The 14,552-nt window shown below is 47.1% G+C and overlaps 1 protein-coding gene across 3 annotated transcripts in view; it reads right to left on the reverse strand.

Annotated features, from left to right (window-relative positions):
• Positions 1–14,552, reverse strand: part of ARHGAP39 (Rho GTPase activating protein 39) — a 157,002-nt gene that overhangs the window by 12,760 nt on the left and 129,690 nt on the right. Inside the window, exons 6-8 of one of the 3 annotated variants that reach the window (XM_087931810.1) lie at positions 11,870–11,962; positions 6,323–6,396; positions 793–992 (exon numbers count right to left, since the gene is read on the reverse strand). In XM_087931810.1, coding sequence (XP_087787936.1) covers positions 793–992; positions 6,323–6,396; positions 11,870–11,962 — 367 coding nt within the window. The remainder of the gene's footprint in view (positions 1–792; positions 993–6,322; positions 6,397–11,869; positions 11,963–14,552) is intronic. The other 2 variants (XM_087931811.1, XR_015743332.1) reach the window with 2 other exon arrangements.

Below are 14,552 nucleotides of genomic sequence, written 5' to 3' on the forward strand. Positions count from 1 at the left end.
GCAGTCCACCACTGCCCCTGAGTTAGAACAAGTCCAGACAAAGATGGTTTATAAGGAATTGAAGATATGTCCAAGAGGACACGATGAAGCAGTTGAGATGTTCATTCTGGAGAAAAGAAGCCAAAGGGAAGAAACTGTACCTGGGACACTGCAGAGAAGGGAAGATGATCAAGAACTATTTTCTGCGGCCACAGAAATCAGTAATAATAGGTGAGAGTTGCAGGTAAGTTGCCTAAATATAAGCTAAAATTTCCAGATAGTACGGTAAAATTTAGCCAATAGCGGGTAGCAGTTATGGGTTCTCCATCTCTGGAAGTTTTTAAGGAAATGGCTGGGTGGCCACCTGCCAGGTTGGTCTTGTGGTCCTTTTCAACCCCACAGTTTGATGATTCCTGCTTGTCCACTTAAGAAAATTCCCGCATAAAAACCTACAACACAGGGCCTACTTTCTCTCTCTTTTTCATTTTTCTTCCGCCTTTTTCAATAATTCCTCGTTCCAGTATCTCGTAGCCTTTTTTTCCTTTCTGTTCCACCATCCCCTCTTGGGGATTTCCCAGTACACCAGCACCTCTGCTCCTCAATCTGTCCAATCTGATTTTTTTCCAAGCTCCTTCGCCATTACTCCAATAACTCAAGAATCTTTAGATTGCCATAATCCTAATTTCTCCCCGAGTTCAAGAACACCCTCCTAACACCACCCCAGCCCGCTCTTCCAACCGCAACATCTCCATCATTTCACAGCCCTCAACTGATTCAGAGGGAGAAAGGACAGCCCTTCAAGGTGCAAATTACCTGAAGATGCCTTCGGTCTGGTCTCCGTTGAGCGCGAGGACCTCTTCTGATAGCCTGGTTTGCACCCACGGAAGCTGGCGGTCCGGGTACCTCTCCTTCTGCATGTTCATGATTTCTTGCAGGGAGCTTCCAAACATGGATGGGTTGAAGACGGCATTCTTGGCGTGACGAATCTCTTCGATGTTTGGCTTCTTCAGACCCTACAAAGCAGGAGCACATTTGGGGCAAGTAGAGGATGGGATGTCATGAGACTCCGGTGGAATGGGTCTCTCCAAGGACCTGGATTATAGCCTCTAGCACCAACACCGACATTCCCCCAAGGAGATGAACTAGATTCCCACAGGGAGAGAACCCACAAGGAAAGAGGGAACGGGGCGCGTGTAGAAAAAAGTAAACATTTATGTGTGGATTAAGATGGGTGCTGGTCAATCCAGGAACAAGGTTCGTTTTCTGCATTTTTCCAGCTCTGCAGAAGTCATCTTTAAGTGTGGTAGCCAGAACTGCAAACAACATCTGTATGCAGTAGCACCACAGAAATTATATTCAAGAAAGTTAGAGCCAGAAATATTTTGGCTCCCGCTTCTTTTCCCAATAAAAGGGGTGTGCTTAGGCATTTACAACCTTTACTTTGAACGTCTCTCATGCCAACATTTGGGACTGAAAGATTGTTGACTGTTGACGAAACCTATTTTGTGTTTTTGTGCTTCCGAGTTTTTTTTCTTTATTTTTATTATGCTTTTTTCACATTTACATATCTCATTCTCATCTTTAACAATACTGTGGCATCACTGTTACATATACCAGTGGCCCCCAACCTTTTTTGTGCCACGGCCCGGTACCGGCATCACAAAATGATCCGCGGCCTGGTACCGGCATCAGCACGCATGACAAGGCAAGGCGAGCCGAGCGACTGGCCGGCCAGCCGTCCCCCGCTTCTCCCCGCCACCTTCAACTCCTCTTTTGTACCTTTGTCGATGGGCTTCGCTTCGGGACGGCTTCGGGACGGTTGCTCAGCTCGCCTTGCCTTGGGTGCTGAAAGAATCCTCGCGCCTGAGTTCCGTTCAAAGCCCCCCGCTTCGATGAAACTAAGGCGCGAGGATTCCTTCAGGACCCAAACGCCGCTTTCCAACCAGAAAAGCTCACCTGGAAGCACTTTCTCGTCAAACAAGATGGCGGCACCCAGCAAACCAGCGGTCTGGTAGGAAATGTTCCACGGACCGGTACCGGTCCGCGGCCCGGTGGTTGGGGACCCCTGAGATATACAGATCTCCATACTTTTATATTCATTTATATACATTTGTGTACATTTTTCTTATCTCTACTATTCTTATTCCTACTATTCAACCATTCATACCAATTATCCCACACCGCATAGTCTTGACTCTTCTTTTCCTTTTAGCTCTAGAGTGAGTTTGTCCATTTCAGCACATTTTAATACCTTTTGGTTTACTAATTCCTCCGATGGCATACTGTCTCGCTTCCAACATTGTGCGAATGCAATCCTCGCCGCTGTCGTTATGTGTAGTATCATATATTTGTCTCTTTACTACATTTCCCCTTAATTATCCCTAAAAGGAACTGTTCAGGTTCAAACTCTAATTGACATTTTGTTATTTATTGGAACCAACTCTGTATTTTGACCCAGTATTTCTTGGCTTCAGGGCATAGCCACCACATGTGGAAGAAGGTACCCCTGGTTGTTTGCATTTCCAACATCTTGGATTCATCTTGGGATACATCTATCACTGTGGTTACCTGCACTAAATCAATTTTCTAACAGATTTAACAGAGTTGGAAGGGACCTGGTAGGTCATCTAGTCCAACCCACCCACCCAAGCGGGAGACCCTACACCATTTCTGACAGATGGCAGTCCAGTCTCTTCTTAATAGCTTCCAGGGATGAAGCTGTCACGACATCTGAAGGAAACTTCAGTTCCATGAGTTGATTGCTCTCATTGTCAAGAAATGTCCAGGTTAAATCTCTCCTTGTCCAGTTTCCATCCATTATTCCTTGTCTGGCCTTTGGGTGCTTTGGAGAATAGCTTGACCCCCTCGTCTCTGGGGCACCTCACCTCTGGGACCACCTCGTCTCTGGGGCAGCCCCTCCAAGGCTGCTCTCCTGTCTCCCCTGGTCCTTCTCTTCCCTAAACAAGCCAGGCCCAGTTCCTACATCCGTTCATTGTATGTTTAAGCCTCCAGTCTCCTAATCATCCTGGTTGCTCTTCTCTGCACTCTTTCTAGAGTCTCAACATCTTTCTCAACATCCCACCTGGCTTGAGACCCTCAGAATAATTGCGGGGGTTCACCTGCAGTTCCTTTAAGGCAAGCATGGTGTCGCCCAGGTTTGTATATGTGTGCCTGGATGAATGAATAGCAGAGAGGCCCCTTGCCTGGGAGAAGTCTGAAGCAGAGCCTTTTAAGCATACCTGTCTATCGTATGTATGTATGTATGCATGCATGCATGTATATTCCTCTATCTATATCTGTATCTACCTACCTGCCTATCCATCCGTCTTATTCACCTTACCTATCTACCTATCTGTCCGCCCATCCATCCATTTATCATTCTTTCTATTAATTTATTATTCTTTTTCTATCATCCATTTATCATTCTATCTGCCTATCTATCTGCCTATCTGCCTATCTGCCTATCTATCTATCTATCTATCTATCTATCTATCTATCTATCTATCTACCTATCTATCTATCTATCTATCTATCTATCTATCTATCTATCTATCTATCTATCTATCTGCCTATCTATCTATCTATCTATCTATCTATCTATCTATCTATCTATCTATCTATCTATCTATCGCATTTATCATGCATTTATCATTCTATCTCTTGCATTTATCATGCATCCATCTGTCTGTCTGTCTGTCTGTCTGTCTGTCTATCTATCTATCTATCTATCTATCTATCTATCTATCTATCTATCTATCTATCTATCTATCTATGTATCATCTATCTATCTGCCTATCTCTTGTATCTATCTATCTATCTATCTATCTATCTATCTATCTATCTATCTATCTATCTATCTATCATCTATTGCATTTATCATGCATTTATCATTCTATCTATCTGTTGCATTTATCATGCATTTATCATTCTCTCTTGCATTTATCATGCATCCATCTGTCTGTCTGTCTGTCTGTCTGTCTGTCTGTCTGTCTATCTATTTATCTATCTATCTGCCTATCTACCCATCATCTATTTATTATTCTTTCCTTCTATCTTTCTATCATCCATTTATTATTATTTCTTTCTATCTATCTATCTATCCATCCATCCATCCATCCATCCATCCATCCATCCATCCATCCATCCATCCGGAATATACATGTTCGACAAATATCTGCTTACAAAGTATGCTTTCAAAAGCATTGCTTGCAGAAAAAATAGAGACGGTGAATTAGATTGATATTGTAATTTCTTTGCTTAATTATGGTGAGCCACCCAGAGTCATGGTGAGTTAGGTGACATGTAAGTTTTAAAAAATTAATATTACGAGTATAATAATATCCTCTTTCTTCTCCCCTTCCCCTATTCTGCAAAACCCCACTCCCTTCTCGTACTTTTGATGGGTCACGAAATGCCTGCAAGAAAACCACCAAGCTCAGAGTGCACCAATGACTCCACCGTCCTCCTCCTCCTTTCGGAAGACTCCACCCCTTCCTACCTCCGATGACGTTACCTAGGTGGGTTAGGAAACGTCTGCAAGGAAACTACCGAGTGCGGAGAACACCAAGGACCCCACCATTCAACCCTGAACTACAAATATTCTCTTCTACTGGCACTACCTAATTGAGAGTCTTTTCCGCTTTCGGCCACAGCCCCTTCCTTCTCGTTGGACATCCAATTCTGGATGCTCAGGAGCATCTGCAAGAAGTGGGTCGAAAATATCAAGATGGAGGCCACAAGTATGGACTCAGCACCCAGCCACCCCTTTCGAGGTCTGGCACAAGACCTATCGGCCTTTCTAGAGGACCCCGAAGAAGGCTGGCTTGTTATTAGACGTGGTTTGAAGGTGTCGAGATGGCTCTCATCTGCGGACTTCCTACATTGTAGGTTTCATGGTTAATGGCCATTTCCTGTATTAGCTGCTTTCGTTTGCTTCTAGTGGTTTTTCTATTTAGGGGTGCTTTGTTTTCTTTCGACCTTGTGAACTGCCCAGAGTCACACACACACACGCGTTGAGATGGCTGCTTTGCAAGGGGGGGGGGGGAATTCTATCGGTTCGGACCGTTTTGCTCCAATGATCAGCTGGCTCCCGAACCAGTTCACTGCGATGAGCATGTGGGCCCACCTGCCTGACCATGCGCTTTACTGAGCTTTATTTCCTGTTTTTAGAGCACGGCAGATTCGCACGGCAGTTTTATTCACAGGGGCTGCCAGTAGAAGGCAAGTATTAGATCTTTTTCAAATGCAGTGTGGGCAGTTGTTATACCGGTGGAATCTCACCCCTGGCTGCTTGTACGTATTGAACAAACACACTGAAATCCCACCATCGCAGGGATATTTTGATGGCCTCCCCAATTCTGGAGTTCTCCGTGTCCTCTTAATCTGTCATGCCCCTGTTGGAATCTGATTCCGAGGGGGAGATTGAGCAACTGACAGGGAGTGGGGCTCCGGTGGCTGTGGAGGAAATGGGGGAAGGGCAAATCCGGCTGGGCATTCAGAGGAAGACCCAGGGTCACCCCCTCTTCATCCTAGGGCACGCAGGGAGGAACAGAGAAGGGAGCAAGGTGAGTTACGGGGGAAGAAAGGGCCCTGATTCCCTTCATTAGCTGCAGCTGGGAAAACAGGATTTTAAAAGGGCTTTTGCGCACAGCACCTTGCTGGAAGCAAAGGGTGAATGATATTTGTTTGCCGAGGCTTATCTGGGGTCTAGCGTCCTCCCCGACTGTGTGTGTTTCATTGTCTTTTGAAGTCTGCAATTCCTTATCCTGCCTTGTCTCATTAATTGCCGCAGCTGTGGTTTGTGTTGGTTTTTATTTATAATTTATATGTACTTTGGGTTCGGACTGAATTTCTTCCCTTTAAAGACTGTTCTTGGGAGAGTTTTCTTTTCTCCAGCCAATGATAACTGGACATTGGGGGCCAAGTTGGAGGTATTAAAGGGACTTTACCTATTTTTGTGACTTGGTTGCTTTTGTGCCATGCCCCGGGTCATCGCATAATCCTTCAAAACTCCTGCACCTTACTTTCCTCCTTGAGGAAAAAATGCTGGTAAGCAAAATAATGTCTGGACAGGAAGCTCTCCACCAATTTTCCCCTCTCGGGCAAAAGGACAAGGGCCAGAAGGTTGAGTTGGATGTCTTGGCTCATGCATCAAGGTATAGATTTGGGAGAGGCTTCCAACATCTTGGGAGATGCTTGAAACTTCTTGGGAGAGGCTTCCAACTTTGAACCAACCCCCCACCCCCCACCCCCCACATGTGTTCCCATGATCATTTAGCTACCAGCTCTGGTCTCCCAAGGCCACCTCGAAAGACGACGCAAAAGAGAGAGGAGGGGAAAATACCTTCTTGGCGCCAGTCAACGCTGCCTTCTGGAGCTTGCTGTAGCAATACTTGGCGTAAGTGCTTACCGCCACCCCTACAAGAGAGAGAGGAGGAAGGAGAAAGGAAAAGAGAGAGAGAGAGAGAGAAAGTCAGAGCAAAGACAATTCATGAGCCGCCACCCAGGAGGAAGAGGCAAAGAGGAGAGAGACCCAAGCAGCTGACCGAGAAGAAGCCACGCAACCAGAGAGGTGTGCTTGCACAAGAGGTCCCATGGCAAGCAGACCCTCTTTCCCATCTTTCTTGAGCATCTTCCTGAAGTCCCTACCCAAGAAGGGCCCCGGGGGTGGGGGTGGGGGGGCAAGATTCAGCTTAGAGAAGATCCCATCTCAGCAGCGTTCTCTGGAGTCCCATCAAGTCAACTCTTGGCCAGGTGGCACTTCTTTCTTCTGCCTCCTCCTGAACGCTATGAACTCACTCTGGCCATTGACTTCAAATTCAGGAGAGCTACAACTAACAACCTAGGAACAACTAGCCTTGGCCCAGATAGGACCACCGAGTCTTGAGGCTCACCGAGGCCACTTGGAGGTTTGTCCGTGTCTCCTCAGACCTATGGAGATTCTCAGTCCTCCAGGTCAAGGTGCATTTTTCCCATGAGGCAACTGGACTTTCTGGTTTTTCTTTGAAGAGCTGAAGAAGCTTCTTGGATGAGATGCGAAATTTCTTCAAAGAAAAACCAGAAAGTCCAGTTGCCTCTTGGAAAAAAACCAAAAAACCAACACCTTTGGGACTGTGTCCTCAGGGTCACCTGAATAGTGGAAATGGGATTGATTTTTTTTTCCCTGTAGTCTACAGAAAAATTGCAGACTACACTACAGGAACCATTTGTACTTCTGTCTGAGATGGAGACAACACAGACCCGTCCCCAATAGCCTTCACCTGTGTTCGACAGTGACGAGACACAGAGCAGAGAAAAAAACACCCTGCAGAAGGCACAGCTCCACCACACAGTCCTTTCTGCCGTTCCAAGAAGGCTCCACACCCATTTGCACCACTCAGGTGACCCTGAGGACACAGAAGAACCTCCGAGTGGCCTCAACGACCCTCTAAAAAGGATGCAAATGACCAGCTGTCTGCAAGGAATATAGATCCTTCGATTCCCCAGTCAGAGTTGAAGAAGCTTCTCGGATGAGAAGCAAAACCAGTGGTGGTATGCTACCGGTTCAGACTGGTTCAGCCGAACTGGTAGTAAAAATAACTACCAGCTCAACCGAACCAGTTCCTCCAACGATCGACTCAGAGGATAAAAGAAGCGACAAGCGCATAGGTGGGTGGGAAGGTCACTCCTAGCTTTTCGTTAATTCATCCTCTCCGCAGATTGGTGCATCGGAGGGGCACGTGCACATGTTAGGACGTGCACGCGTAATCTCCCACCGAACCGGTAGGAACCAAGGTAGGAACCCACTACTGAGCGAAATGTCTTCAAAGAAAAACCCGGAAAGTCCAGTTGACTCTCGGAAAAAAACCAACAACCCACCTTTGGGCAAGGAGAACACCACTCTGAGCGAGCTTCTGATCATCGTTTCCCTCTTCCCAGTTGCAATTTACTATTTATATGCTACGCATGTTTAGTTTTAACCTTGATTTTCTTGCATGGAAGGAAAACCTCCAAAGGGATAAATTAGCAGCCACGTTAAGCGTGTGAGGCGTACGCAGGCAGAATTTTTATAAATGCGCTTTCAGCGGCCGCCACTCGGCTTTGCCAGATATTCCAATCAGCCCTTCTTTTATGGGGAAGATGTCCATTGGGCCCAAATAAGCTGAGCAGGAATGTCAGGAATGCGGGGCGAGGTAGGTCAAAAAAGTCATTTTAACTTTTTTTTGATGCTCCTCTCACCCACCTCAGACACTCCTGGATAGAAAGACCCAGCTTTCCAGGAGACAAACCCCTGGAGATGGATGCTAAAATCAGGATTTTTGCTATCTATCTATCTACCTAGCTACCTACCTACCTACCTATTTTGCATTTGGATCTGTTGTAAAACGGGTCTGTCTGCAAAAGGCAGATTGCATCCTTGCGACCACAATGACACCCAAAATTTCTGTTGCTAAGTGAAACAGCAATAGCACTTAGACTTATATGCCGCTTCACAGTGCTTTCCATCCCTCTCTAAGCGGTTTACAGAGTCAGCCTGTTGCCCCGCCAACAATCTGAGTCCTCACTTTACCCACCTCAGAAGGAGGGAAGGACGAGTCAACCTTGAGCCGGTCAGGATCGAACTCCTGGCAATGAGCAGAGTCAGCCTGCAATACTGCATTCTAACCACTATGAAACCTCCTTTCGTCCTTCCTTCCTTCCTTCCTTCCTTCCTTCCTTCTTTCTTGCCTTTCCTTCCTTCAATCCTCCCTCCCTCCCTTCCTTCCCACTAGCACCTAGATATATATACCGCTTAACAGTGCACAGCCCTCTCTAAGTGGTTTACAGAGTCAGCCTCTTGCTCCCCAACAATTTGAGACCTCATTTTACCCACTATGAAAGGACGGAAGGCTGAGTCAACCATGAGTTGTTAAGTGAGTTTAGCATTCTCTTATGACATTTCTTGCCACCATTAAATGAACCGCCGGAGTCGTTCGGTTAGCAACACGGTCATTAAATGAATCTGGCTTCTCCGTTGACTTTGCTTCCTAGGGGGGGGGTGTCACAAAACAACGGTGGCAAGACAGATCGTAAAATGGAGCAAAACTCAACCCAACCACTTAGCAATGGAAAAGTTGGGATCAATTGTGGTCAGTTGAGAATTAACTGTATTTTGGTTAACGTTCTGCTTACGGACCCAACAGCCGAGTGGGTCAAAACAGAAGACAAAACCCAAAATACTCAATGCTAATAGAAATCTGGAAGGTGCCATGAGGTCATATGCATCAGGTTGCCATTGCATTATATACTCAATGACACCTGCGCATCAATTAAATTCTTATGTCCTGCCTGTTAAGATGGTTGGAAGCTTCCAACACAATTCAAAAGGGCTTCTGAACTTTGTACAACACCTCTCTTCGATTCATTCAAACAGGTTGGCCTTCTTCTAAGCATTTGTCCAGAGTGTGAAAACATACCTAGCACTGATGATGTTCCCTAGTTGGATCGTGAAACTTTGGGAAGTGGGGGGAAGCCAACTTAGCTCAGAAAATGCAGAGGATCCGAGCCTACTCCCTTCTAGCACTGATGAGGTTATCTAGTTGGGTCATAAAACGTCTGCAAGAGAACAACCAAGCTCAGAGACCTCCCAGGACCCAACCTCCCTCTCTTCTAGCACTGAGGACGTTCCCTAGTTGGGTCATGAAATGCTTGCAAGAAAACAACCATTCTCAGAAAGCACCCAAGACCCAACCCTACTCTCTCCTAGCCTTGATGATGTTATCTAGTTGGGTCATGAGACGTCTGCAAGGAAACTTCCAAGCTCAGAGAGCACCTAGGGACTCCCAGAGAGAGAGAGAGAGATCTTCTAATCCAGGATGCTCAGCAGGAACATCACTCATTGACGTAACCTAGAGTTGGGAGATCTTCTGAAGCAACTACCACCCTCCATGGACTTCCTCAGAGGGCGACAGTGATGTCACGCATGGTGAGACGTCTCTGTGAGTTCTAGAGGACCCTTGTGGCTCCAACTCAGACCAAAGGCAGAAAGGTGACACCTCTATTATGCCAGATCCGTTTCTTACCTTAAGAACGGTGAGCTAGGCCCTTCAACCTTTTCTTCTGGCCAGGACACGCAACCTTTGTCCAGGCAGGTGGACACTCAAACATTGCCCCCCACCCTCATCTCTACCACAGCTGCCCTTTGCAAGAGTCCTCCAAGCTCTGCTCTCTTGTCTTCACAGGACGCTGAAATACCGAACAGGGTTGTGGTCAAGATTGGTGGACTTCAACTCCCAGAATTCCCCAGCCAGCATTTTGAGGAATTCTGGGAATTGAAGTCCATAGGCCTTAAAAGTCACCAAGTTTGGAGATCCATGCTTAAGGGGATTGCCATTAGCTGAGTCACGGCCCATCAGACTTTACAGTCATAATATGGGTTCCAGGCAGGGGTGGGATTCTACCGGTTCGGATCAGTTTGGGTGAACTAGTAGTTCCGGTGATCATTTAGCCCCGTCCACCCACCCCTGATCTTTCCTGGGCTTTATTTCCTTGTTTTGGAGCACAGCTGATTTGCGCGGCAGAGTGGTTTTTGTCCTGCCTCAGCTGTTTTACTCATGGGGCTGCAGCGGAAGTTAAGTATTATAACTGAAAAATGGGCTTTTTTAAAAGGTGGGCATGTGCGTGAATCACGCAATCGCCAAATCAGTTCTTACGCCGGTTGAATCGCATTTGTCATGCCCCTGTCAGAGTCTGAATCCCAAGACGAAGATGACAGGGAGGGGGAGCGTGGCTCCATTGGCTGTGGAGGAAACTGAGGAACGGCAAAGTCTGGCTGGGCAAAGCAGGGAAGAGGTAGAACAAGGGAGAGGGAGTTCAGAGGAAGACCTAGGCCCATCCCCTCTTCATCCTAGGGCATGCCGGGAGGAACGAGAAGAGAGCAACATGTGTTGCAAGGCTTACGGGGGAGGAATGGGCCCCGATTCCCTTCATTAGGCACGTCTGGGAAGAGTTTAAAAGAGATGCATGCTGAGTGCGGCCACTGCTGGGAGAAAACTTGACTTTATTTTGTATTGACTTTGGTTATCTGTGTTCTTGACATCCTCCCGACCGTGTTGAGTTATTGCCACTCCTTCAGGTCTGGAATTCTTGCTCCTGCCATGCCAGACTAATTATCTCATTTTGCCTTGATTGGACTTTTAAGTTACAGTTTTTATTGACCACATTTTGGACTTGATTCTCTGCAGTCAAAGGTTGTTCCTGGGAGAGTTTTCCCCCCAAAAGCCAAAAGGTAACTAGGACATGGGGGGCAAAGTTGGAGCTAATAAAGGGACTCCTAGTGATTATCTGACTGTGTTGCCTTTGTGCCACGCCCCAGGTCATCACAGCACCACTGGTTCCACGGTAACCCTGCGTTCCATAAATTATCTTGCAGTCAATCCCGCATTGGGGCTACAGGTTCAACGTGTGCACCAAGGTTGCCCATGAACCTACATCACAGGTATGTTGGCATGACGCGGATGACGGACAAATGGAAGGAGGTCCGTCCCCCCACCTTCCTGGTTAGGAAAACTGCTATTCCCTCTTACAACCCTCGACAACCCAGATTCCGGACTCCCCAGTGAGATAGGAGGACAACTTGCAGAGGGCAACCTGTGGCAGAGCCAGCCTTGACCGCGAGTAAAAGGGCACCTTGGAATGTTGGACCAAAGTCAGTAGGTGTTGGTGGAAAGCGTGATTAGCAGTAGGTTCCCCCCAAAATCAGGCTGTAGAGACGCCCCCCTCCGCCCCAAATTAGCAGCTAGGAGAAGAATGAAGCCGTGTTATGGGGAGACCAAGCAGAGACTAAGAAGCTGCAGAAAACAAAGGGAAGTGGAAGTGGACTAGACTAAGGAGAAGAGGCTGCTAAAGGAAGGTTTTGGTTCTCGCGCCCTACCATCGTGGTCTTCAACATAAGGTTTGGGTTTTTTTCTCAATTTGGACTTCTTCTTAGTGTTTCTCTCCAGAAGATCTTTAATGTGCTGAGTCACTGAGGAACAAAGAGAAGGATGAGGACGATGGGGAGGGAAGACAAAGGCAGAACGGGTGTGGGAGACAATGCGCTTTTCCAACGTTCACGCAGGGGCGGGATTCAGCCAGTTCGGATTGGCTCGGGAAAACCGGATGTTAAATTTACACCTGGTTTGCCGAACCGGTGGCTGAACCGACCGACTGGCCTCCCCTCCCCCCCCCCCCCTTCCGTACGGCCTATTTGGGATGCAGATAAGTGCAGGGTCCGCGTGGAGGCTCTGCGTGTCAGGGCTCCAACATGCACCCGCATTCAAATCACAAGTCTCCAGTTGCATCCTCTCAGAGTACAATGGATTGATTTCTTAGGAGTTGACCTGTCGGCCTTTCCCGGTTGCAGCCGACTCTGACACACCATTCGTTTCCCCCTTGACTCTGGTCTTCCCCCAACTCCCTGGATGAGACACATCCATAGCCAAGAGTCATCTATCATGCTCTCCGGTAATAATCTTGCGGGCCAACAGCTTCGGCTACCAAGGCGATTATCTGAGGCATTTAAGGAATGCACTGCTTTCTCCCACTCCCTTTCTGCTGGCAACTAAGAAGACCAAAGGAGCATTTTTTAGTTGACACTAAGAGGGTGACAAATGCAGCTTCCGGAAGTCCAGAAATGGGCCTGTTTCTGGATTCCGGAGGGCCTCCGGAGCCTGGGGAAGGCTGTTTTCACCCTCTCAGAGGCCCGAGGGAAGCCTCCGGACTCTGGGGAAGGAGAAAAATGGCCCTCCCAGAAGTTTCGGTAGGCCACGCCCACCCAGCAACCGGGCAGCGAACCGGTTGCTGGGATTTTTGAATCCCACCCCTGCGATCCCGCCTTCAAAACGGTACTTTGAGAAGTTCCCAGGCCTTCTTCATCGTGGGCCCAGGTGATCCGGGAAGGAGAAGGAATTTGCCTCCAAACCACACAGAAGACACCGTAAAGATATGTTGAGAAGTTGGGAGTTTTGATTTTGGGTCCAAAATAAAATAAAATAAATAAATCAGCATATTCTCAAGGCCAGGAAAATACAACTTATTTACTCTGGAGTTCATTTGGGGTCATCTCTATCTCCAGCCTGTTACAGGTAATCCTCGATTCACAGTCCTTCATTTAAGGACTGCTCAAAGTTACAACGGCACTGAAAAATGAGCCTTTCCCCCCACTGACAATCATTGCATCCCCGTGGTCACGGGATCAAAATTCAGACACTCAGCAACGGACTTGTATTTATGACGGTTAAACGCGATCCCCTTTTGCAACCTTCCGACAAGCAATGCCAACGGGGAAGGCAGATTCACTTAACGATCGTGGGAACTAACTTAAACCGCTGCAGCGATTCACTGAACAGCCGGGGCAAGAAAGGTTGCAAAATGGGGCGAAGCTCACTTAGCAACGGTCTTGCCTAGCGACAGAAGTGTTGAGCTCAAGGGGGATCGTAAGTCAAGGACTACCTGTATTTTGTCTTTCCTGGATCAATCATTGAGTTGTAGGTCACCAATCAAGGAGATCTTCGGTCCTCCAGGTCATGGTTGGCCTAAAGGTCCTTTTTCAGGAGGCAACTGGACTTTCTGTTTTTTCTTGGAAGAGATTTCACTTCTCATCTAAGAAGCTTCTTCAACTCTGACTAGGATGGTGGGAAATGGAAAGATTTATATTCCTTGCAGGCAGCTGGTCATTTGCATCCTTTTAGAGGGTCGTTGAGGCCACTTGGAGGTTTGTCTTTGTCATTTGCATCACCTGGTTTGAAGGAGGGGTCCAAGAGGCCATCTAAACAGGCCTCTCTCAACAGAGAAGGAGGAATACAACATCATCTACCTCCAGTCTACACCTCAGTCCTTTCAGTGGTTCCAAGGAGGCTCCACCCTCATTTGAACCACTCAGGTGACCCCGAGGACGCAGACAAACCTCCAAGTGGCCTCAATGACACTACAAAAGGATGCAAATGACCAGATGTCTGCAAGGAGTATCAATCCTCCCCTTCCCCACCATCCTGTCAGAGCTGAAGAAGCTTCTTGGAGGAGAAGTGAAATGTCTTCAAAGGAAAAAACAAGAAAGTCCAGTTGCCTCTTGAAAGAAAAGCACCTTTGGGAATGAACGGAGATGGTAACAACAACGGTACACATGAAATGAAATCCTTCCACCGTTGAGTTCTCACTCAAGGCCAGTGAGAACTACTAACAACAAAAGCAAAAAAATAAAAAATAAACAGTAGTGAATGTTGGGTGAATAGTTTGGGAAGTGAAATTGTTGAAGACCTGAGTCTACCAAATAAGCTATTCTTTCTCCTACGATTATCAGATGCGCGTAGAAGTGTGTATGCAGGCAGAAGTGTGCATTCCTAGCCTTTCCTGATATAATGGAGTCCAGTTACTGTCGTCTTAGAACACAGAAGCCACAACCGGTCAGCTAGTCTAATACTTTCTGTAACTAAAGCGTTTCTGGTCGGTCTCCATACATCTTGTGGATGTAAGCTGTTAGAGAACTACCGATTTTATAATGTTTCTATCCCGGACAAAGTGATTAATGTGCAGAATACAAAATAATAAGAGTTGGGAAGAACCTTGGAGACCTTACA

Source organism: Pseudonaja textilis, chromosome 3 (genome assembly GCF_049901715.1).
Source record: "Pseudonaja textilis isolate UNSWEBS1 chromosome 3, rPseTex1.2, whole genome shotgun sequence".
Lineage (NCBI taxonomy): Eukaryota > Metazoa > Chordata > Lepidosauria > Squamata > Elapidae > Pseudonaja > Pseudonaja textilis.